This window comes from Monopterus albus, unplaced genomic scaffold (genome assembly GCF_001952655.1).
Source record: "Monopterus albus unplaced genomic scaffold, M_albus_1.0 scaffold11.1, whole genome shotgun sequence".
Classification (NCBI taxonomy): Eukaryota; Metazoa; Chordata; class Actinopteri; order Synbranchiformes; family Synbranchidae; genus Monopterus; species Monopterus albus.
This window is the reverse complement of record NW_018127891.1, coordinates 2,764,892-2,788,824: the sequence shown is the minus strand read 5'-3', so window position 1 is coordinate 2,788,824 and position 23,933 is coordinate 2,764,892. Positions and strand designations below refer to the sequence as shown.

Below are 23,933 nucleotides of genomic sequence, written 5' to 3'. Positions count from 1 at the left end.
CTTTCCTCATTATCATCTCCATCTCCTTTGTTATTCACTCTATCTCCTCTTCTACCTTTTATCCTCCTCTACTCCAACACTTTCCTGTTCTCTCTCCTGCCTCTTTCCTCCCCTCTTTCCTCTTCTGTCCCCTTCACCATTTGTCTTATTTTTCCATTTTTCTCCTCCCTGCATCTTTTCCATTTGGCAGTGCTCAGCCTTTTGTTCCATTGTGTCTTCTGGGGCCTGTATGCAAGAGATGGAGTTGGCAAAGGCAGTCTGAAAATACTCGGTGAGTTCTTCTTCTTCTTCTGCACCAGCCACTGAATAACTGACACTGCTTCTGTGCTGCTGCCCCGCTGCCTGGGCAGAATAAAAGAGTGGACGATGATGGATGTGTGTGCAGGGGAAGAATAGTAATAACTGATCTGACAGGCATAGCCAGGGTTATGCATGATTGTGTGTGTGTGTGTGTGTGTGTGTGTGTGTGTGTGGTGACCTGATGTTATCTTTCCCCTTTGCTATTACAGATTTGGAAACCACAACCTAATTACCCTCTCTGTCTTCTCTCCCTCACTTTGTCTCTCTACGTCTCTCTGTCACTCTCCAGGGAAATTACTGTTCTCCGTCAGTTTCTTGGTGTTCCTTCTGATGCTCATATTGTTGGGCAAAGGTTTCACTGTCACCAGGTGGGGGATTTGTGCTTCTTTTGTAGTTGGCATGTGTGTATTTTTAGAAGTATTACTTTGAGCTTATGTGCATCTCTGTATATGTAAGCCTGTCATCTTGTGTGGCTTGTGTGTTTTTGCTGTTGCTGTCTCACTGTCAGGCCACGCTGTCACAGTCATGACGCTGTCTAATCACATGACAATGTTAGGTGTCAGTTAGTACACTGCCTTGATATTGTGGATGAACACCTGATAGTCAGTTGCACTGCAAAGCTGGCTGACCACATTTTGGTTTGCTCACTCTTTTCTGGCCAGGTTTAGTGGCCAAACAGGCAACATTTCAGATGAGTAAATGCTCTCCTTTCCTGGAAAGTCAGCAGATATCCATCCTACACACGACTGGACAAGTGATCCACCTTTGGACTTCCCAGTTGTTCAATTCCAGTTTCAAACTCCAGTTATCAAAGTGGGGAAAAACATGCCAGCTGCTCTTGAAATGTTAAATTTCTGCCAGTCCATTCCCAGAAGTTTCCTTCTGAGTCAGTGAGAAAAGGGCCAAGCAGTATCACAGTCGTGTTTATTAAAAATGTACACAGCTAGTTAAATTGCACGGTTTGAGTGGTGGTGAGTCATCATCTAAACCACTGCTCATAGTTTGCAGATTGGTTCAGTTGAATCACTGTGGATATTTTCCAGACTGAGTTTTTATTTTTTAACTCTGGGATTACATCTTCCCCTGAGTTCAGAAGAATTTGATTTCTTACTTATTCAAACCCTCTCACAACCCCAGTGGATAAACTTAAAACAGCATCACCACCTAACTAAAAAATATAGGATGTTTATCTGCAGTGACTGATGAGTTGACAGCTTGGAGATACTGTAACTACTGTAACTTTGATATGTTTTCTCCAGTGTGTTATGATGAATTTGTCTGAGCAAAAGGATGTTTGCAATGCTGATGGAAGCCTTAACAGTGAAATGCTTCTATTTGCCAACTTCTGCTATGTAAATAAAGACTCATTAATTTCTGCTTCTATGAAGGTGGACAGCCTTTTTCACAGCCTCCTGTGTCCATGTGTCTGCAGCCATGTTATATTTATAAATTTTGATTTAGGCACACCGGTTCTTTGTGCTGTGTGCTTTTAAATTGCCGGATTAATCTGTCTTTGCTTTGGGTGTAAAGAATTGAATGCATGTTTTTTGTGTTTCCCTGAGCCCCTGCATCCCTCCGTCCCATATGAGTCTTTCTATTTGCACCTTTGCATTTGTGTCTAATCTTCATTTTGTGCCTTTTTGGTTTATTCCTACGTGTCAGGGCGAGGATAAGTCACAGTGGGTCTGTGAAATTGAGCATCTACATGACAGTCTACACAATCACCTATGTCATCCTCTTCATCTACGAGGCTGAGGTACTCACACGTACAATCTATGCATCACCCATGGTTAACACTGTTCATCAGCGATTATCCTGTCTGCATATTTTAGTGATGGGAGCAGCATGGCTTTATGAGTAGCAATGTCTGTTGGCCACTGGTGGATTGATTCATTATTTTGGTCCAGGCTGAAATATCTCAACAACTACTGGATAGACTGCCATTAAATTTTATACAACCGTTTATGCTACCCAGAGAATGAATCCTGCTGACTTTGGTGATCCCTATGTTTTCCTTTAGCACCACCATGAAGCTGACATGTTATTCACGGTGAAGTATTGGATGGATGGCCGTGAACTTTTCAACAGATATTAAAAACCCCTTGAGGACATAGTCTAATAATTCTGGTGATTCCATGACCTTTGCTGTAGCGCCACCAGCAGGGCAACAGTTTCACTTATTCGGTGAAATGTAACAAAAACTAGATGTATTAGGAGGATATAATCAAGCCTGGAGCTAATAAAGGCTTTTACCACCATGCCAGTCTGCTTATCCAACTTCAGATGATTATCAAAAAACTGACAGAACAATCAGCAATGAAAATTATCTTTAGTGGCAGCACTAACGAAATCATCTGTAAAAGCCAAGTCAACTGCAGTTCTGTTATGTTTCAGTTTATATTGCTGTCCCAACCAGTAAAACACGAACACTTCCCAATTCCACCTCTTCACATGTGACTCAAAAGCAGCATCTGCATAATGAAGACTGGGTGCGAGATTTCTAAGTTGACAGTGCTTGACACAGTACGTGCACTCGTGTTACTGCTCTCTGTGGCTGTTATAATAATCTCATAAATATTCATGGAGGAGTTGAGCACCACAGATCAGTGTGGGCTTTAATGGCTTGTTCTGTCAAGTCACTTATTACGTTGATACATTGCTAATTATGAACATGTATCAAGTTGATTGTAAAATGTTATGTATAGAATTCCTTTGAGTTAAAAATGATGGGTCCTGAGAAGAGCAACCAGGTAACACCCAGCTGCTAACACAACAAAAGCGATTTGCAGTATTTACTACTGTAACTGAGAGAATAAATCTTAAATCAACGACTAAGGTTGTCAGGAGTTTGAATGTCAGACATGCTGATCAACGTGTTGTGAGATCTTCTCTCTCATTAATCACACTGCCACTTTAGGTTCTGTATGTGAAAATTGAAGCAGATGTTTAGCATATGAGTTGATGAATTAACACAGTCAGCAGTGTTACAGTACATACATCTGTGCATACTGCAGATGCTTCAGCACAGTCACATGTACTGTTATATTGGTACTCTAACCTGATAGTGGATTACAGTCTTTGAATACCGCACAGTAATGACCCAGTAGGAACAGTGCAGGGGAAGTATCCGTGCTATATTTAACACTGGAGCCTCCAGCCATTTCTCATACTGCAATATGTGGATCTGAAGTGGTGCCGCGGCCTGCTCACTTATGTGGTCCCTGCTATTAAAGAGTACAAATCTCAGGGGAGCTCCTGCTAAAACATTGGCAAACTGGTTTACTGTTGGAACAGAAATGGACACCTGAACTGTTCCTGTGTACTGGGCCTGCAGTCAGGAATCTGACAGGCTGTGGTTGGCTGGTTGGCTTCTGAGAAGCTCCACACCGAGCAGTGTATTATGTGGCAAGGGTAAACCTGTACAGCCAATACTATCTAGTTACTGGAGGGTGAAATGCAATCTAGTGTCCACAATGCAAGCATACTGCATGCACCACATACACACCTACAAACTTGTGTGTTTACATGTTGATGACCTAGTTGCAGAAAAGAAGTGTCAGTATCAAAGACTCAGCTACAAGCATCGCAGTGTATCAGCAGAACCATCACCGGTCCATCCTAGTAATTAGAACACAGACTTCAATGTGGTCAGGTTTAGCTTGTTTTATTCATATTTGTGTAACGTCTCATGTCTTGTGCCAGTTCTTTGACCCAGGTGAAGTCCTGTATGCCTACGACAGCCCTGCAGGTTACGGACTGATGGGCCTGCAGTTGCTGGCCTACGTGTGGTTCTGCTATGCCGTGCTGGTCTCTCTGAAACACTACCCTGAGAAACAGCCCTTCTATGTCCCTTTCTTCACTACATACACACTATGGTGAGCCCTTCACTGCTTCCCCTGCTCTGCCCTCACTGCAGATAATGGCACCTGAGTAAGAGCGGGTCTGTTTGAGGTCTTTTCAATTTGAATAATTTATGCTGCTCTGTAGAAATGACCATGAGACGGCAAGTGCTTTAGCTGCCTCATGAAGAGAAGTTGTCTATTTTACACTACTTTTCTACAACATAGTGTGTCCAACTTCTGTGCTGTACTCATTCTGTGAATGCTAGAGGAAAATATCTATTTTACTCAGCTGATAAGATCTCTGGTGTTAAAATAAATTATCCTGCCAAATAAGTGTGCTGGTTAGTTTAAAGGTTTTTATGGGAGAAAAGCATTTTCACTTCTACAGTACATACACTGCTCAGTTTTTCTGCCCTTTCACTCTGTGTGTAACAGCACCAGCTTGAAATGAAGGGTCGGTTACAAAGACTAATATTATCTCTATATTACTCTCTCGTTCCTATCATTGTCTCCCAGCTCATTATCTACGCCTCTCCTCCCATCTTTATCTCTCGCTCTGTTCTAAATCTATTCTCTCTGCTCTCTTCCTCTCACCATCAAAATCTATTTTCTTTTTAATGTATTTTCTCCTCGTCGTTATCCTAAATCTACTCACTTGTCTACTTCAGGTTTTTCGCAGTGCCTGTTATGGCTCTGATCGCCAACTTCGGGATTCCTCGTTGGGCTCGAGAGAAGATAGTCAACGGCATCCAGCTTGGCATCCACCTCTATGCTCACATCGTCTTCCTCGTTCGTACCACACGCACTCATATCCTTGTACTTCTACAATAGCTGATATTATTCAAGAGTTGTTGCCACTGTCGGTCATACATTACTCTCTCTCCTTGAGTCATAACTGCCTCATTCTGATTGTCTCCTCCACACATCATTATGTCTCTTTTTCACCTTCAACACTTCGTTCTTTAATAATGGGCCCTACTAGTCACGTAAACCTCCTTCTTGCTCACTCCATGCATTACACTTCTCACTTGGACCTCATATGTTATGGCTATGTTTATATACTGTATATATACTTAGATTATATAGGAAGGATTCAGCAGAAATGTTATATTTTTATCCTTTTGTCTCTTAGGTTATCAGTAGACCTTCAGCAGCCAATAAGAACTTCCCATATCATGTCCGGACGTCCCAGATCGGGATCCTGCTGTCCAGTCCAAAAGGGGGCGAGGGGGCTGAGAGTTTCCCCCATCATGCTTATGGAAATAGTTCCTTCCTAGGAGACTCGCAGCCCAACTTCACTGAACTGTTCTCCATCCAGTCAGTGAGTGTAACCATAACTTGCACATGTGTTTGGATCCATGTTTGATTTCATGGATTGAAGTTGTTGAAGATGAAGACACAGAGGAGCAAGTTCTGTTTATGCAACTGACTGACCAGATAGATTAATGTGAAAACTATGATTATTATTAACTCATTTCTATCACTTAAATCTGCCCCATGAAAGGGCAGACACAGATTAAAGGTAAATATAAGCATCACAATGAGAAATTATAGTTTATGTAGATTACTGTTTCCTCCAATCATTGTGCAATATTTACTGTAATTAGATTCTAGATGTATGTTAGATGAAATTACATTAATCTAGCTGGGATTCTTTTTTTTTGCCACACTTAAAATGCAAACTTCCCTGTGTCAAACCTAATTCAAAATTAACAGCTGTCTCATCTAATGAAGACGCATCAGTTTAGAAGGCATCAGTGTAGTTTGTAAGGGGATTATATTGTGGTGAAAATGCCATCTTCTTTTGTGAGCACTGGGTGAATGACAGTAAACAGTGTAATGTAGCGCTCATACTAATATAAAAACACTCGGGTACAACAAAATCAGGATTAAATAGAAACTTTGACAAGACCAAATTAAGCCATTGTGTTTGCTGTAATGAATTCTCTAGCTCGGGTGAACTTTCAAATCTGAGGAAGTCGCTTGTTCACACAGAAGTGAGTGACAGAAGAAGAGCTGTGGAGCTTCAGTTACACTGTTGCAATGTGCAGAAACTAGCAAGGATAACGCAAAACCCAAGTTCTTGGCAAAGTGCACGATAACTGATATAAAGCCATGGCTAGGAAAGCCAAGCTCACACATGCAGCACCGCTCACTCTTAGAGGCAGTTTACATATTTTGTTGTTTAAAAAGACATTCAGACTTGAAGGCTGTGAAAATGAATGACACCGACATAGAAAAGAGCCCAAAATATAATAAAAATAAGCATGCTGTGGGAAAAACAAGCAAGTTTGAAATTTGCTCACAATGGAGGTTCCACAGCATTATGTGTTTTATAATGTAGCACTGGCACTTAGAAATCCATTCTCTGACTAAGTGAAAGCCAGTATAAACAGGAGTAATGTGTTTGTTCATCTGATCCTTGTTAAAAATCTGGCAGTGGAAGACGTGGCTTCAAAAAAATGTCCAATAAAACGTCACAGTTTTCGATTTAGCCTTTAGTCTTTATAGGCCTGAAACAAAGGTGGGGAATAAGAGTCTGTCCTCCTTGTTGCTGAGCAGTACGTTCTGTCTTGTCTTTATTTAAGTAAAGGAAATCAGTGAGTCTGTAGAACCAGGGTTAGCTGGTGTAAGGACACACTAAATCTGTGTTGTCTCTGCAGCGAGTGGCATGCAGTCTTACTGATTTGCAGGTTTTGGCCTGAAGGGTTCAGTTTAAGGTTATCACAGAAGATTCTGCGCTAATGTGCCTGGAAACCAATTTTAAAAATGACAAAACAAATTTGTCTTTGGTTGTTTTTCTCCAAAATGGGCAAACATTTAAAGATGTATAAAACAAAAGCATGTTTTGTAGCAAAATAGCTGCCGTCTTTAGTGAAATGTTTGGTTTCTTGAACATCCATTTGCATCACAACAAATGTGTCATGACAAGTCCAGTCCATGACAAGTAAGACATGTCTCCAGCTTTTAATTGTGATAATTTGCTGCTTTTCCTTCTCTCACATTATGTGAAATAGGAGCTTTTTGGGTTTTTGACTGCTGGAAGATTTTTTTTTTTATGTGATTTTGAGCTTTAAGGAATTTTGAACACTTTTCCCTGTTTTCTGAAATTTTATAGAGCAAACAGTTGATGGATTAATCAACAATGATAGTAATTATTAATGTTGATATATATTTCCCATATTGTGATATGCACACAAAGCCTGTCACATAAGTAGGGGGATTGGCAGCTTGATTCCCAGCTTCTTCAGTCCATGTGTTCGAAGTGTTTTTGAGCAAGACACCGAAACCCCTAGTTGCTTCCGGCAATATCACTGGTGTCTGAATGGGAAATGGTCTAAAAGCCTTTGAGAACTCGTATCGTGTAGAAAAGCTCTTTACAAGTATAAGACCACTTACAGTATGGAGTAGGGTCCTGTTGGTCAGGAGACTCAGTACCTGTGTAATTTATCCAAATGTCTATAACATCCCAGCATTGTTACAGATGTCAAAATGTGATGTAAAGTATGGTGTTACTGACACAATATCTGCAAGTTCCCACTTCCTGGTTAGGGTTACTCCTTTCTGGCTCAGACCCAAAATTGTAAAACTATCATTATCCTCCTCCTTCCAGGACCCGGTGAAGACGGTGGAGGAAACGGTGGCCCGTAAAGGACCAGAGGTGCCAAGGAACAGTGAGCAGAAGATCATCACCACTGCTGCTGACTTGTCATCGATACTGCCCCCACCCCCGCCTCCGATACCCCCACGCCCGACTGCACGTTCACCACCGCTACCGCCACGGCTCCCCTCCTTCACAGAGTACTTCAGCATGCAGGGTGGAGGGGGAGGAGGTTTCGGAACAAAGGCATGAGATGGAGAGAAAGACAAGACAGAGGGAGATGAGGTGAGGCATGGAGGGAAATGGACAGAATGACCGTACAAAGTAAAGAAAAAGTCAAAGTGGATATCAAGGCGTTTCTGTTTTAAAGACAAAAGGGACAGCCAAAAAAAAAAAAACAAAGTTTTGAAGGACAGAAGAAAAGAAATCCTCAGAAAAGTAAATCCCTAAACGGTCCCTTGTCACCTCTGAATGGAAATAACCCAAATGGAGGAGTGAGGGGGAAAATGGCTGTGAGACAGGAGTGCTGAGCTTGTTAAAGAATAAAGCAATAAATATTTGATGTTGACCAGTAAAAGGCACACAAGGGGAAAATGACAAAGTGGATGTAGCCAGAGCGAAAGAATCATAGCTGTGCACAAAGTGGAAGTGAACAAAATTCTTGAAATACTTTTATTCAAAAATTCATGAGGCATTTTCAGTGTGCCTGGAAGAGTTTGTAAATAGCTACATCTGGAGAGAGCTACTACTCTAGTTTTATTTGAAAAAAAGAAAATTAGTTTTCATGTTTTTTCCAGATCATTAAATCCCAGTTGGTGCTGTGAGCACTGAAACTCTCATGCGACTTGCATTTATCAAATTCATGTTAAAGAAAAAAACCCTTTTTTATGTTTGACACATTTTGATAAAACATAGATGTTTACTCTATATGGAGTTTGATGGGTTATAATTTATATCCTTGTATGCCTTCATTGCCGCTGGCTATTCTGGATTGATATGCTGATGTGTAAATGTAAAACGTCACCTTTACTGTGAACACTTCTAGGTACTTGTAAAACATGCATGTTTGTATTGTACTTCCCGTCCAAAACACTGATGTATGTATTCCACGTGATCATACAGTATTTGCTTATTGTGTGTATTGAAATCTGTACTTTTGTAAATACATACAATAGGCTGTAGTATATTTTTGACTGGATAAATTCTGTTGTTATTCCAAACCTCTTGCGCTGTCTGACACAACAGTATTATACGATATCGGCTTTGGCTCAGTTTTCACTGGAGTGCAAAACATGCCTGCTCAAAAAAGTCATTTCTGTTTATGTAGACATTTGTGAATGTACTGATGCAATACAGCACAAGGACAGAGGTGATTTTCAAGATACTGGAATGTTAGAGTACACCTTTGTCAAATTGTCCTTTTTGAAAATACAAGTAGCTTCATTGTCATCCCTGTCTGGTACCTGAAACGTGACTTTTGGTCTGCTTACCATACATAAAACCGAACACATTAATAGTTTCGTATGCCCTAACATTGAGCTATAACAGAAAACAAGTATTGTAGATGAACTATGAAAACAGCAACACAACTGTACATTTTGTCCGTCCTGCATGGAGCACTTTAATGTTCCTGGTCTTAGTCTGATTATTTGTGATGTCACATTATAAGACTGCTCTAAAACCTGTATTCACACCACATCGTGTAGTATCCCAGATGCATTCACTTGTAAATACAGTATGAAAATGTCATTGAAACAGTCTCTAAAACTGTCAGTTTAGAGATGAGACCCTCTCATGCTCCACTGACGTACTATAACACTGAAGCTGACAATTCATGCAAGTGTCATTGAAATCTGAGTTTACCACCAGCAATTCAGTAACTGAAAAAAATTAATAAATAAGTGAAAGGACTCTAACAAAGAAGTGAAGTATCATCGTCACCATTTCTTGGCTGTGGTACTTTGCTAATAGTCCACAGATTTATCAGTGGTAATCTTGCTGTGATGGAGTACTGTGGGACTGTGGCGTGTAACTTATAAAAATGTAGTCAGAGGTGTAACTTAGTCTGTGAAACAGAATGATACTTGAATTAGAGTGTTACTTCTGATTATGTGTCTGACTCATATTTGGCATATCTGCCATTTTGTCTGCTGTTTCCTGTTGCCATAGCTTGACTGAATAGATGCTGGGTGACTGGACTAACGGACAGGCTTACTGACCCTGTATCACTGCATCAACCTTGTGTGTAAATGACAGGACTGAGACAAACATTTAGGGGAGAGAACTTGAAGAAAAGAGATTATGTATGCATGACAGAAAACAGCACAGCTTTTAGGCTACTCAGACTGATTTGGTTAAGAGCACATCACTGAAGAACTGTTCAAATCCATTTAAATGGTGTCAAATGACAATTCTAAATATGCTGTACATATACATTTTTTGCCAAAATATTAAAAATATGATTTTATTAGAGGCTTTGTCTGGGTGTTTGTGTGTATTATTTGGCTTCTGTGTGTTTGTATGCTAGTTAGGACAAAGGCATGTGTCCAAAGGAGTAAATCTAATATCTGTAAATCATATTTAGAATCTGTTCTCATTACAAGAGTCTATTAACGTAAAACACCACAGGGACAGACTCCAGGCTGGTCACAATCTGATGTAGACCAGCCTAATTATTTCACAGTCACTGCCAGTATCCCAGTCTGTGACTATGGACGTCACAGTACCCTGTGCCAGCCTGTACAGTATTAATTCCTCAGTAAAGGTCCAAATTTACAAATAGCTATCAGCCTGCCACAGAAAAATTTCTTGCAATTCATGGTCAGTTTTGGATGCCACTAACTCCTTTTTTGTCTGTTTACATCTGCTAATTTAAAGCAATCATCCTACAACATGAAAACTAATCTGTTCAAATTCAATTTGGATGGGTCATTGCTTGCGCTTTTGTACTGTATTACGATGTACACCGATCAGCCATAACATTATGACCACTGACAGACAAATAACACTGACGATCTGCTACAGTGGCACCTGTCAAGTGTGTGGGGTATATTAGGCAGCAAGTGAACATTCAGTCCTCAAAGTTGATGTGTTGGAAGCAGGAAAAACACCCATGCATAAGGATCTAAGCGACTTTGACAAGGATCAAACTGTGATGGCTAGGTGACTAGGTTAGATCAAGTCTTCAACTCCAGGTCTTGTTGGGTGTTTAGTCTGTAGTGTTTAGTATCTAGTGGCCTAAGGAAGGACAGACAGTGACCCAGAGACAGGGTCATGGATGCCTAAGGCTCACTGATGAGGCTGACCTACTGTATTTTACACTTTAAAATTCCATTTTCACTTTTCAAAAAGATTCAATTTAGCTTGAACCTTTTGTTAAAATGGATGAAAATGAAAAACATTCAGTGGCTATATTGGTGGGGAGGCTGAGTGTCTAAAAATTCTCTAATAATCCTCATTACCACAGATTTCACTCCCTTTGTGTTTTTTTCACTGAATGATAGACAGGTTTTGCTTTTCCTGGCAGTATAACTATGGAAGCAAACAGATTCTTACAAGATGCGTTGTGAGCCTCAGAGTGACACGAGTGCCAACCAACTGCCGCACTGACTCCTGTGTCCACACTATTAGTCAGGCGGTCATATGTTATGGCTGATCAGTGTAGTGCTATTCAATGACCAGGATGATAAAATAACTAAAACCTTGTATAGGACAATACAATACAGCCTCACATATTTTCAGACTTGCCATAAAGGATCTCTACACCAGTCTCTGAACAGCTCACAAACACATATGAAAAAAAGTCAACGTTACTGCTTTTATTTTTTGAGGAACTGAATTAGATGTTTCTTATGGCTTTTAATATCCACACCTACCGTACATTAACGATAGCTTATTTTCATGTAGGTCTTGCAGTAGAACCATAATTAGGGTTATACTTTGTGCCTTATTCCCAATATAAGTCAAAATGTATACTAGTAGTACTGTTTTCATGTTGTTTTGTTTTTCATGCCATGTACAGTTACTGAATCACAAACTATGACCAGAAAAAAATGTGTTGAAATGGCAGTTTTCAAAAAATGAAACAAGCTTCACAACACTAGTACTTACTTCAGGGCTTTTGTACTCGTTTGCAAGTAGACAGTCTGATTGAAAATGCTAAGGAGAAGCTCTCATGGGTAAATACAGTAAATATAGCGTATTGGTTATTGGTTCAGCTGGTTTGTGAACAGTTTGACCACAGATTCTTCCATAGAAATCATTTTGATATATCACAGTAGAAAGTCGCAAGTGTAAATCATAAAATCAAAGCATTTGGCTGCTTCTCTTCAGGTTCCTCCTACTGCGTGCGCTGGCCTGTTGTCATGACTACTGAGATAATTAGACAAAGCAGACCCCTCGTTAATGATATTTAGCTGTACCTCTGTGGTCAACAGTGCAGGATTTAGTATTCTAAGAAATGAAGTGAAAAAAATTACTTCAGTTAAGAAATTTATTTTCACACAATCAGTCAAATGTCTTTCTACAGATTTGGACTTGGCTTCAGTTGACGCTGTTGCTTCCTGGTGAAAAAAATCCATCACTCTTTAACAGCCACTATCTGCAGCATCTGCAAGTGACTATTCAGTGCATCGCCATCACACTTCAGTAACCATTTATCCAACACCATGATAATATTCATTAAGCTTTTGCAGCTAACTGTTGTGCCCTCTCCTCTCTGTAGCCTTTGAGCAGCTGGTTGATGAGTGTCAGTTCATTCTCCTTTTTCACAGGATAGAGAGGTGGGAAAGGGTTGCCTTTGTACTCCAGGACAGCCATCTTAGCTCTGTCCAGGTTGTCTCTGTTGGGGAGTCGCGCCATCCGCGTGTAGCTTCTGGAATGAGTCTCAAACCGTGGAGCGAGGACCTTGAACAGTTTTGGGACAAGATCCTTTTCCTGAAGAAAGATAACACACCAAAACTAAACAACTTAACATCAGCTGATCTACATTAAGTGATACAACTTGTAATTTTACAGAGTTGATAAGAGCTGCAGACACATACAGTCAGCCAGAAACTGGCCATTTTCATGGCCTTCTCGTCAGTGTCTCCCTTTTTGGCATAGTCAATCAGCTGAAAAAGGCAAAACAAGAAAACGATGGAGAGAAAGATGTTACAATCAGAATATGCTGCAGGTTAGTCATCTTATTAGAATATTATGGTGAATACTAATTATGGGATTATGAACGTTAGTGGATAGAGCAAACTATGGTGTAGTCATCGTCTCACTATATATCAGAGATTCTGCAGGACTAGAGCATCAGCCCATCACAATCACTAGGTTGCACATGAAGCTGAGCACAAGGCATCAACACTCCCTCACATTAGCCCTCATGTATTAATGTATGTAATACACGAGAGGCACAAGCTACTACGTCTGGTGGCTGAAACTGATCCTTAACAGCCACTGTCGTTTACTAAACTATTACAACTGAACACAATCTGGATAGCTGTGTTAGCTAGCAGCATGTCGTCGTTACCTTTTCGGCGTAAAAGCGAACTTCATCTGCTCTGGCCAGTGTGGTTTCTATCCTCTCATGTCGGACCAGCCCTGTCAAAATGTTCCTCAGCATGTCGATTCGGGACCGCGGGCCCATACCCATCTTCCGGGCCACCCGGCCGTGTGAAATCAACACTTGCAACGTGAGGCGCATCTTGTCCCGTGTAGATTAGTCTGAGACTTCCACAAGAAACAAACCCAAACTACATAAACAGGAACTGGTTTACTAGTGACGTCCGTAACCTCTTCCAGCTGCCCTCTATCTAGATACAGGAGCTTCTATTTATGTTAAAAGCAAGTCCAGAGATCAACTCTGGCTATGACAAGTTTTCTAGGTTTGACATTGGCGGTGCGTCGGCAAACGTGTCCGACTTGATAATAAAACTGGGGAACGGAGGTTCCGCTAAAATTAATACGTGTGGAAAAGAAGAAGCGAACAGACTATACCAAAACTTTTTTATTATTCTTTTTTTAATGCACCAAATTATCTATCTTTATTTTGTCATTTTAGGTCACATACTTCTTCTAAATCAGCTAAAATTATGCTTGGATGAGAGGTGAAACGTCTTCGACCTAGAAATCTAAGTCCAGTTGATTTTTTCTAAGTTTTTTCATTATGACTTTTTTTATTTGTTCCCTCAAATCTACACTTTCTAAAAACATTTTATACAATTTATTAACACTGTTAGAAATATTTTTCTATTGCTTATGTATTATGACTACATAGCCTCAATGTGTTACCATTTGAAAATGTATTAGATTGAATAGATGTTAATTTTTTCCCCTGTTTCATTTACCATTGTTATTCCAGGCAAGTTACAAGTACAGGAACAAAGAGAGGGAAGTGTAACACTTGTCTTATTACAATAGCATGTCATTTCTATTTTTTTTTTAATAGGAAAGGCTGTAGCAGAACTTGGTAGGGGGCAACCAGCCTGTAAAATACAGGTCTGATGCAACATCAAGGGAGATAAAAGTGGAAAGGCATATGAAAAAGCTCTGTCACACTCTGAGAATGTTTGTCATTAAAGAGAACTAATGGATAGCTGTGGCAGAGATGACGACATAGTTTTTCTCTGCACATCCAAATCCCCAGAACACTATGCCTTGTAGCTTCCCATTACACACTACAGGACCAGCAGAGGCACCTTGAGAGAAGTAAGGGTGAGCCAGGGTTAACTGACTTCAGACTTGCACGTTACATTTTTAAAGACTTGCTATCGGTTTCCATGTAGTGCTTCCGGTACATGAGACCAAAGAGCTCAACGTCCAAGATGTAAATTCTCTGTCCCCTTTGCAAAAGCAGAGACACACATCTGGCAGGAGTCCTGGTTGCCCGCAGATATCCAGCATAATACAGTACATGGCCCCAGTTATCATGCTGGGTTGGGAATTTTCATAGCCCTTATCAGGCAGGAGATGATGTCCAGGCACACTGGGCCTGTTGCTATTAACAGCCACGGAGAGGCAAAAGGAAAAATAGAGGATGGCCACACAAAGTGAACAACAGAAGGCCTGTGCGGAGATAGTTTGATACTTGTATGTTGTGCCACTGCTGGCACAACTAGTGGTCAGAACCATTAAACATACTGGCTTGTTCAGCTCAATCATCATGATGTCGTTGTCATCCAACCAGGAGTCGTAGTTGGAATGAGGGATCATACAACCAACAGGAGTGATCTGTTCATTGCCATCCATGAACCAATGGTTGTGATGACCAAGGACAATGTCTATTGTGCTTATAGAAGTTGTGAACGAGTAAACGTTATGAACAGAAGGGACGAGTTGTGTGAGGCATTTTGTACAGTAAGTGAGGTTTGAGAGGCTCTTAGCAAATAGACAGAAGTCATTAACCAAGGAGCTCCCACATAATTGGTAGCGTGATAGGGCTGGGAATGAGTTGTGCAGTCATGCCCTCCAACAATTTTATGATGTGCTGTGACAGCTAAAAAAAATAGATAACGTTTCTTACAAATACAATTTTCAGCAAAAAAAACCTCTTTGGTGTCATACATTCTACAGTTCTTAGGCCAAGTAATTGATTTGCAATCTAATAGGAGTATTATGTCCCATACTAAACGCATTCTGAGATTGTCTCTAATGTTGAAATGTGGTTTGTACTCCCACATGGCTTCAAGCAGTAGAGACATCATGACTGGCTGATGCTGGATAGAGATGCTAGGACTGTAGGCTCGTGCTTTAATCTATGCCAATGGTTGAGACACTCCTGGAGCAGCTGATCAGTTTCAGTCCTCAAAGAGTGGACATGAGAACATTTTTTTATTCTACTTATGTAAATTTTGCCAAAACAAAGTTTTTATAGTTTTAATGAGACATTTTTGGAACAGATTGTAGTTGGCATCCTTACTTTGGCCTCAGCCACGGTGCCAGGTGGAGCCTCTCTCACAGACAAGCTCACTGAAACTACAGATGGGGGACCCAAAAAAAAAAAGTGTCTTAGTAAGGTGTTGGGGCCACCATGTGTCACCAGAACAGCTTCAGTGCATTGATTCTACCAGTCTCTGGAACTTTGTGTTCCCTCATTTGGTGTTTTGATGATGATGGAAAGCACTGTCTAACAAATTAGTCTGAAATTGGCAATAGGTGTTCGACTGAGTTGAGATTTGCTGACTGCGAAGGTCAAAGCGTACAGGTCTCATCATTTTTATACTCATTGTGCCATGTGGCTGGGAGAATTGTCATCCTGGAAGACACCATTCATAGGATAAACGTGATCACTCAAAACATTTTTGTATTTTATAATCGACTCTACAAACCGCCCATTACCTTGAGGGTGTTGCATCATGTCAAGCCAGTTTATTTACAGAGCAAACATTATCCCTGCAGGGACGTTAAACAGACAGTTGATGAATGAGCAGAGAAACGTAATGAATGCAGGTGCCTGCATGGTTTGCGTCCACTTGTCCCCACAGAGGGAAGAGACACAGGCTGTTGGTAGAGTTGATTATATTTGATAAGGGTTTAGGTAATTCTGATTCAAATTAGGTAGGTGGGTAGGAAGGACTTTAATAGCAACAAGATGTGAGGTTTCTGAATCAAGACTAGCTGAGGTATTTTTAAGCATTAAAGTCAGTGTATCTCAGAAATGATGAATGTTGTCATTTATGCAATAAATAATCAATGCCCCTTCTCAGATGGCCTGTTTATTTCTGGAAGACTTAACTGAAGTGGACAGATGTGTTTGTAATAATGAAAATAATTTTTTCCCACATACAAACCATTGTATGGCTTATTTAACACAACAGTAAACAGTGAAACAATGAAAATGTAAAGTGCTCTGATGGAGGAAGATGGGCAAAAACTGAAAAGTATTAATATAAGTCAAGGTGTAAATCTTTGATTTGAAAAATGGCTGCACAAGCTTGCATGTAAAACTTTGTAACAGTAGGGAGTGATACAAGTACATAGCAGAGAGCGACACACAGTCCAGTTCTTATTGAACTACTTTAATACTACTGTACCACAGAAGTGTTAGTGAGTTCAGAGATGTGTAGAAACATGCAGGTCATAATTGGTGAACAAGTAAATGTTTTAGTTATTAACACTAATGAATGCAAGCAGAAACAGGTTTACATACAGCTTACAAGAGCAAAACAAGAAGCAGAGACTTCATGGTTGCTGTGTGAGCCTGTGGGTGACAAATGTTATATTGAGCCCTATTTAGAGAGAAATTTCCTCATCTTTCCCTGCTGAGCACATCCCTATGGTTATGTCTGACCAATCGAAACCCTGGAAAAAATAATTTAGGATAGTTAAAAAGTAATTATTCTTTTGGCTGAGGTTGGGTGACTTGAAGCTGTATATGAATGGCTGTACACTAATACCAATAATACCAAAATGAATTTTTTTTTTCTGAAAAATGATTACCCATGATATGGACTGATTGATCTCTGATTACATACCAGAGTTTGTCCTGTAAATTAGTTCACTTATTAAATCTGTGTTAGTTTACATGCTTTGACTACTACTACATTTTTATTTAACATTTTGCAGTCTATATGGGAAAGTATCTGTACTTGGCACATGGTGTATTTTGTAATCATTAACCCCCACACGGATGGTGTTGTGCTGTGAAGACATGGTTGCAGCTCTGCAGATGGCCTGGTTCACAACCACAGGGTTTTGCAGGAAAACCAACCCACACAGCTTTAGACAGAACATTGAAAAATGTTGACGAAGGGAACTGGCATGGGACAAACAGAACTCAAACAAAATCACTCAGTTTCAGGATGACTATTAAATATGACCTTTTAGGGAAGTTCTCTGCAGATCTGCTGTTGGTAAAGCCTTAGTCAACCTGAAAAGCATTTAATAAACCTACCTGCTGCAGTTTGGCTTAATAATTCATTCGGATATTGGTGACATATCAACAGGAACAGCTGGATAAATCCTCAAAAATCACAGTGGGAAGATTCAAAATCCACGTGGTGTTTATAAGAATTCAGAATCCATCATATAGTTTGCTTTTGTTAATGTTTGGATTTTAATGTTTTTCATTCACTTATAAATTAAATGACAGTTTCAGTTGTATTTTATTGCACAATGGTTGGTGGCTGTTAAATGTCAGGTATAGTAGCAACTAAATGATTATGATTTAATGATTGGAAAAATGCAGTGGGCTACAGTATCATTTCACAGTGATCAGACTTAAAGAAAAATGTTCAGATGTCTATATGGATTAGTGTTTAATATAATGGCTATAATACACCAGTCATTACATTGAATTTGTAAGTAAAGTTTGTTGTACTCTTGATTAGATCTTCTATTGCTGGCTGACTCCCGATCAGTGTCTCGACCTTGAGCTAAAGCACTGTGTGAATAATCCAGCTGTTCTGGTCATAGTGGGTTGACTATTTTTGGACCACAGGCCTGTAACTCCTGGACTCGTGGATCAGTTACCTGGAATGAACTGCCTTTATCTGGTGGTCACTATTTCACTATCAAGTTTTTCCATGTTTTTATTCTGATTAGCATTTACCAATCAGGGAGCTGGGAGTGGATATAAAACAGGGATTTGGGTGCACTGACAGCATCACACTGCAGCCATGAGGTCTCTGGTTTTCATTCTGCTCATCGGAGTTGCTTGTGAGTGTGGTACAGAACTGGTAGAGGTTAACTTTCATGTCTTGTGTGCTTCCTATACTGCAGTAAGGAAATGACTATTTCTGGCTGTCTTACATCTGTTTTCAGTTGCCACGGACGATGACAAGATCGTCGGTGGGTATGAGTGTACGCCTCATTCCCAGCCTCATCAGGTGTCCCTGAATGTTGGGTACCACTTCTGTGGTGGCTCCCTGCTCAACAAGGACTGGGTTGTGTCTGCTGCTCACTGCTACAAATCGTAAGCACACACGAGACAGTTTTAGGCCTTGCTTATTCATCTGAAGAAGGATATAATCACCGAAATACAGAAAATAAGGATAATTTTTTAACCAGTCTTATTTGCTTTCAGGCGTCTTGAGGTGCGTATGGGAGAGCACCACATCAGACAGAATGAGAACACCGAGCAGTTTGTTAGCTCTTCTAGAGTCATCAGACACCCCAATTACAACTCCTATAGCCTCGTGCATGACATTATGCTGATCAAGCTGAGCAAGCCTGCCGTCTTCAACCAGAATGTGCAGCCTGTGGCTCTGCCCGAAAGCTGTGCCCCCGCTGGCACCATGTGCTTAGTCTCTGGCTGGGGCAATACCATGAACCCCGGTGAGTATCTCTTTATTAAGTTTGTATCTAAATGGACATTTGACAGCAACCGGTCTCCAACAGTCCACCCCTATCACACTGATGTATTCGTTTGTTTCCTTGTTTCTACAGCGGCTGACGGGGACAGGCTGCAGTGTGTGAACGTCCCCATCCTGTCTGACGCGGACTGCAACAATTCCTATCCTGGCATGATTGAGTTCACTATGTTCTGCGCTGGATACCTGGAGGGAGGAAAGGACTCCTGCCAGGTTTGCATCTCACTATATTTTCAAATTCAGATTTGCTTTATTGGCATGAACATAATTAAAGAAATCTGCAAAGGTTCATGAAGCAAGTACAGTGATTCAGTACTGATGTAATAAATACTTCTCTCAGGGTGACTCTGGTGGCCCTGTTGTGTGTAATGGTGAGCTTCAGGGTATTGTGTCCTGGGGCTATGGATGTGCTGAGCAGAACTATCCTGGTGTCTACACAAAGGTAACATTTCCCCTCATGAAGTAAAAATATTACATAATATTACATATTACAATGTTTAATGTAGTGATACGGCAACTAATGTCATTTCATCTTCAGGTCTGTGTAGAGACTGAGTGGCTGAAGCAGACGATGGCGAACAATTAATACCATCCTTCAGCCTCCACATCAGACAGACAACTCAACATTTTTGACTGTTCACATACCATCATTTGTACCACGGAGGATGAAGTATAACAAATAAAGTGTTTGAAATGAAGTACTATTTCTTCTGTGCACTTTGTCTTTATTAAAGTTATTTGTCTAACTAATGCAGGAAATGTAACATGAATTACTTATTTAGCCACTTTATAGAGTTTTTAGCAGGTTACATGTCATTATTATTAAAAATTTCTTTGAGTGGCAAAGATAAATAAAATAAAACATCCTTATTCATCCATTTCTCATGACTTGATATTAACCACACAAACATTTTTCTTTGAAAACTAGTATTATCTTTTAAATGGGCTATCTATCATATCATCACACAAAGAATTTTGTCCCCACATCTGAGACCAGCAGAAATGTAGTGGAAAATAACTAATTATGAGCTCTTTAATAATGGTTGACAGTGTTCTTAATAGCTTTACATGCCTGAGGACTAAGGAGAAAAAAAGCAACCTAGCTCTAAATTATATAAAGTATTTTGTTGATTCTTCGAAGTGAACAGAAGCCCTACAGCAGAGACATTAAAATAAGCCTCTCTTCAAATATTTATGTACTTGTATTTCAAGAAAATTAAACTGTTGTTTTGGCATGTGCAAGTTTGGGCATCCTCCTTAATAAGCAGATCGTTTTAACATTTGTTTCTCAAGGCGGCTTCCTCCCTCGTGTCTGAATGCAGTTTCCAGGTACACGTGAGACACTGTGTTTGCACACATCTAAATATAAAGCTTTGGCCTCCTTAATAAGCAGATCGTTTTAACATTTGTTTCTCAAGGCGGCTTCCTCCCTCGTGTCTGAATGCAGTTTCCAGGTACACGTGAGACACTGTGTTTGCACACATCTAAATATAAAGGTGACTTATGTACCTTGTGCAGTATGGCCAGAGAAATGCAAGCCAACATTTAACAGATGGGTCGTGGATTCAAACCTTTGCCAAAATAAAATGAACAAAAGTCAAATTTTGCAATAGTAAATAATTAGCAGCATTCAAGGCTTTACACAAGTGGAGATGTGAACAACTGTTTTGTTTTGTTGAACAAAGTCGTGTTATAAATTACATGTTTCTTATATATGTCATAATTTCTGGCCACCTCCTCTTTCATGCTCTTATTTTGACATCTTTACAGTCTCATGCCACTCTCATTTGCCCCAGCTTTTTTATGCCCATGATTACATACACCTGCTGCTCATTGTATCTCCCCCATCTGGCCCTTTATCGCCACTTCACACATGTCAGGTGTTTGTTATTGTTGTGTTCTTCATCCCTTTCATTTTCAGCTCTGGTTCCCTCCTCTGCCCTTGGCTTCGCCCTTCATGTAGTTACTGTATCTTTCTTCCTTGGTTTCCTCGAGTGTCTACATGGTCCTGGATCACCTCACTCACATCAACTTTTACCTTCTTGTCATGAACGTTTGGCAAACTAAGCCTGTCAGTCTCTACTACATACTAGTATGAGAGGTTTGAATATTCTTACCTGTAGCCTAAACATGCTCTGACCAGCAAACAGGGCTGGAGCCTCCTGCCTTTTCATGCTCAAACTGTTTGCATGTTTCGCTGTGGAAAGAAACTGTATAATGCATAATTGTATAATGAAAGACAGGCACACACATCTTACTCATTTCAGGTAAGCTATTGTGATTGCAAATGGCACGAGGGAGCTAAACATGTGCAGTAAAAATGTTATTTAGATGTTTTGGAAAAGAACTAAACAACCATAATGTGTTTGGTACAGATGTTTACATGCTGCGTTTATGATGGAAGCAGCAGTTAATCTTACTTTCACTCAGATTATAATTTTGTAACCCTGTTTAACTGTGTTTAACCACATTTGCCACATAACTTGTGAATGATCTGCAGGTGTAGTCCTGCATTACACAGAAATCTCACAACTCATGAGAAGATGGATGTCTGCTGTGGTTAGTGCCAATTAATATTTCAGCTTAATTTCCCCACGTTTGAATTATAAATGGTTATGCAAAACAGTTTAAAAAAGGGACTTTAAGTTTTACATGTCGCTCATTTATTGATCTGTCTTCCTGTTGTGGTCCATCTCATCTTTCTGTATCTTGTGCCACTGCGATAATGATGAAGAGGGAAATGTCACGTTCTTGGAATGAACAGCAAGTGCTTTGAAATCTTCAGTGTCTGTGGAGTACAGATGGGAGATATTTCTGTGCAACTGTCCATCAAGGCTTGGTACAGAAATGTCATCCAAGATATGTCCCATTATTTCAGCACAGCTGACTACTGATTTTCAACCCACAGTTTTGACTAACCTTCCATTGACAAGAAAATAAGACAGTTGTGGGGATTCTGACATTTCTTTTCTTGTTAGAAAGAAAAACATGATTGCAGTGCTTTTGATAATATATAAGTGCATTTTGACACCAGATTGACAAACTCATTTGTACCAAAAATGTGCAGTACCAGATGTTAAGAATTTTGCTTGTATTGCATCAGTTTGTTTCCTAGGGTTTCTCTGCCAGCAGTGTTGTTTTTTGATCAAGTTCTCTGTTTTGAATGGTACAAGCTGGTGTAAGCATGATTCCTTTTTACAGGCTTGTAGTGTACTGACATTGATGAATAGAGTGTACATCTCTGCCAGAAAATCCAAATGAGGTCAGTATTCATCTGCTCCAACCAAACTATAAAACCAATAAACCTTATTAGCAGTTAACTGTGAATATAACCACAAGTGTTACACATTCATTAACAGTGTCTCATTTGGATGGAAATCCCTGTGTGGTGTCACTGGCTACAGGAAAAGCCAATTCACAGATGATATGTTGGATTTTCTTAGAGGCTGATGTAATTACAAACTCACAATCTCAGTATTTGAAATAAAGTATTCACAAGCATTCCATTAGAGTAACATGGCTGCTAAAAAGCATCAGCACTGGGAGCAGTAACAGTTTTGTCAACAATCATAAACACACAAATGCATCAAAAAATGGTGGATTTTATTGAATTGACCCTGCCTTCCCCACAGTTTCTCCTTGTGGTTCTCTCAGCCTCCCCCTTGCTTCTTTTCTCTCTAACACTGCCCACCCACCGCCTCCTGTTGCCGTCTCCTTCAATTTTAATCTCGCCGTGGTTTCTCCCTCTCTCATGTAGTTCTGTGATGGGAGATCACAGCCTAGCTGTAGCTGGAGAGAATATTGTTGATCCAGGGCATTAGAGAGCAGACTTTGGTGTAAACCCCTGGGTAATTAGGCTGAGCGCAGCCCTGGCCCCAAGAGACGATACCCTGCAACTCCCCATTACACACCAGAGGACCACCAGAGTCACCCTAAGCAGGGAAGAGGGAGAAAATGGGGTTTGTTACTTCCTTACACCCACCATCTTATCACGCTCAGTAATTTTTGATAAGTACAGTTAGTACAATGTAATTGTGTAGAAATACCTGACAAGCATCTTTGCCTCCCTCCAGGTATCCAGCGCACACCATGCGGTCAGTGATCTTACCAGGGTAGGAAGCTTCACAGTCCTTGTCTGACAGAATGGGAACCTTTACACACTGAAGGTAAAATGGGTTGAACACTGCAAATGAAAGCAAGATGGAGGGATAAAGAGGACAATCGTTGGATCAGTATTTTTACCTTAAGTGTGCAACATCCCCAGAGAATATATGATTCTCTGCTACTATCTCCAAAATGTCAGCTTTTATGGAGCTCAGAAAGCTGTTTAATTTTAGTATGGCTTATCAAATTAAATAGATATTGGTTTTAAGAAGTTCCAGAAATCTGTTTGCTGAGAGTCATTCATCAAACTAACATGTAATCTTTTATGCATCCCCCGTACTCCAGGCACTTTCAAGTCAAATACAAAGACTCTTCTGTCAGTCATAAGTCCAATTATCTTAAAGTTTAACTGCTGGACACAAGATGTCTTGCATGAAAATATGTGCACATGAGGCTTTAAAATTCCACATTACACTTGTACAGGTTTTATAAAAGAGTAATGACTGGCTCCAAAGCGGTTGTGAGGTCACAAGGTGAGAAGAGATGCTGTGAAAACATCTTTCTAGTATCAAACTCTGCTCATACATCATCCTGCACTGTGAGGTTCAAACATACACAAGTTGTTTTGAATGGAGAAGGACTTTATATTGTGAGAATCATCATGTCGACTAATTATTTTGCACAACATTTAAAAAAAAATTAAGCCAATGTTCCATCCACTGTCCCCTTCAGAGAATACACTGATAAATAATGCCCCCCCCCCCCCCACCCCGTGGCGCCCCCAAAAGC

The 23,933-nt window shown here is 40.2% G+C and overlaps 5 protein-coding genes across 5 annotated transcripts in view; 2 read left to right on the top strand and 3 right to left on the bottom strand.

Annotated features, from left to right (window-relative positions):
• tmem145 (transmembrane protein 145) overlaps positions 1-8,156 on the top strand; it is a 35,964-nt gene extending 27,808 nt beyond the window's left edge. The window contains exons 9-15 of the mRNA XM_020590170.1: positions 191-271; positions 590-668; positions 1,963-2,056; positions 4,003-4,175; positions 4,811-4,931; positions 5,275-5,463; positions 7,756-8,156. Of these exons, the coding sequence (XP_020445826.1) occupies positions 191-271; positions 590-668; positions 1,963-2,056; positions 4,003-4,175; positions 4,811-4,931; positions 5,275-5,463; positions 7,756-7,995 (977 nt within the window). The 3' untranslated portion in view covers positions 7,996-8,156. The remainder of the gene's footprint in view (positions 1-190; positions 272-589; positions 669-1,962; positions 2,057-4,002; positions 4,176-4,810; positions 4,932-5,274; positions 5,464-7,755) is intronic.
• Positions 8,157-12,221: 4,065 nt separating this feature from the next.
• On the bottom strand, positions 12,222-13,660 carry mrpl17 (mitochondrial ribosomal protein L17). Its single transcript, XM_020590176.1, has 3 exons — positions 13,262-13,660; positions 12,786-12,854; positions 12,222-12,678 (listed from the first exon to the last, which is right to left on the bottom strand). The coding sequence occupies exons 1-3, from the start codon at positions 13,433-13,435 to the stop codon at positions 12,424-12,426; spliced, it is 498 nt and encodes a 165-aa protein (XP_020445832.1). The 5' UTR covers positions 13,436-13,660; the 3' UTR covers positions 12,222-12,423.
• Positions 13,661-14,316: 656 nt separating this feature from the next.
• LOC109954646 (anionic trypsin-like) lies at positions 14,317-14,979 on the bottom strand. Its single transcript, XM_020590128.1, has 3 exons — positions 14,872-14,979; positions 14,596-14,662; positions 14,317-14,429 (listed from the first exon to the last, which is right to left on the bottom strand). The coding sequence occupies exons 1-3, from the start codon at positions 14,977-14,979 to the stop codon at positions 14,317-14,319; spliced, it is 288 nt and encodes a 95-aa protein (XP_020445784.1).
• Positions 14,980-18,298: 3,319 nt separating this feature from the next.
• Positions 18,299-19,744, top strand: LOC109954699 (trypsin-1-like). The gene is made up of 6 exons (XM_020590204.1): positions 18,299-18,387; positions 18,493-18,643; positions 18,755-19,005; positions 19,117-19,253; positions 19,381-19,482; positions 19,579-19,744. Exons 1-6 carry the CDS (start codon positions 18,348-18,350, stop codon positions 19,624-19,626), a joined length of 729 nt encoding a protein of 242 aa, XP_020445860.1. The 5' UTR covers positions 18,299-18,347; the 3' UTR covers positions 19,627-19,744.
• Positions 19,745-22,624: 2,880 nt separating this feature from the next.
• LOC109954698 (trypsin-2-like) overlaps positions 22,625-23,933 on the bottom strand; it is a 2,548-nt gene continuing 1,239 nt past the window's right edge. Inside the window, exons 4-5 of the mRNA XM_020590203.1 lie at positions 23,087-23,223; positions 22,625-22,972 (exon numbers count right to left, since the gene is read on the bottom strand). Of these exons, the coding sequence (XP_020445859.1) occupies positions 22,820-22,972; positions 23,087-23,223 (290 nt within the window). The 3' untranslated portion in view covers positions 22,625-22,819. The remainder of the gene's footprint in view (positions 22,973-23,086; positions 23,224-23,933) is intronic.

What these genes read in the sequence shown, in the direction of transcription:
- mrpl17 (XM_020590176.1), bottom strand. Translation starts at nt 13,435, where the DNA reads ATGCGCCTCACGTTGCAAGTGTTGATTTCACACGGCCGGGTGGCCCGG. An exon ending in TTCGCTTTTACGCCGAAAAG is followed by an intron (nt 12,855 to 13,261) that starts GTAACGACGACA and finishes TGCCTTTTTCAG; the next exon opens with CTGATTGACTATGCCAAAAA. An exon ending in TGGCCAGTTTCTGGCTGACT is followed by an intron (nt 12,679 to 12,785) that starts GTATGTGTCTGC and finishes ATCTTTCTTCAG; the next exon opens with GAAAAGGATCTTGTCCCAAA.
- LOC109954646 (XM_020590128.1), bottom strand. Translation starts at nt 14,979, where the DNA reads ATGGATGGCAATGAACAGATCACTCCTGTTGGTTGTATGATCCCTCAT. An exon ending in TGATTGAGCTGAACAAGCCA is followed by an intron (nt 14,663 to 14,871) that starts GTATGTTTAATG and finishes TTCCCAACCCAG; the next exon opens with CATGATAACTGGGGCCATGT. An exon ending in AACCAGGACTCCTGCCAGAT is followed by an intron (nt 14,430 to 14,595) that starts GTGTGTCTCTGC and finishes ACTTCTCTCAAG; the next exon opens with GTGCCTCTGCTGGTCCTGTA.
- LOC109954699 (XM_020590204.1), top strand. Translation starts at nt 18,348, where the DNA reads ATGAGGTCTCTGGTTTTCATTCTGCTCATCGGAGTTGCTT. An exon ending in TCTGCTCATCGGAGTTGCTT is followed by an intron (nt 18,388 to 18,492) that starts GTGAGTGTGGTA and finishes ATCTGTTTTCAG; the next exon opens with TTGCCACGGACGATGACAAG. An exon ending in GAGGAAAGGACTCCTGCCAG is followed by an intron (nt 19,254 to 19,380) that starts GTTTGCATCTCA and finishes TACTTCTCTCAG; the next exon opens with GGTGACTCTGGTGGCCCTGT.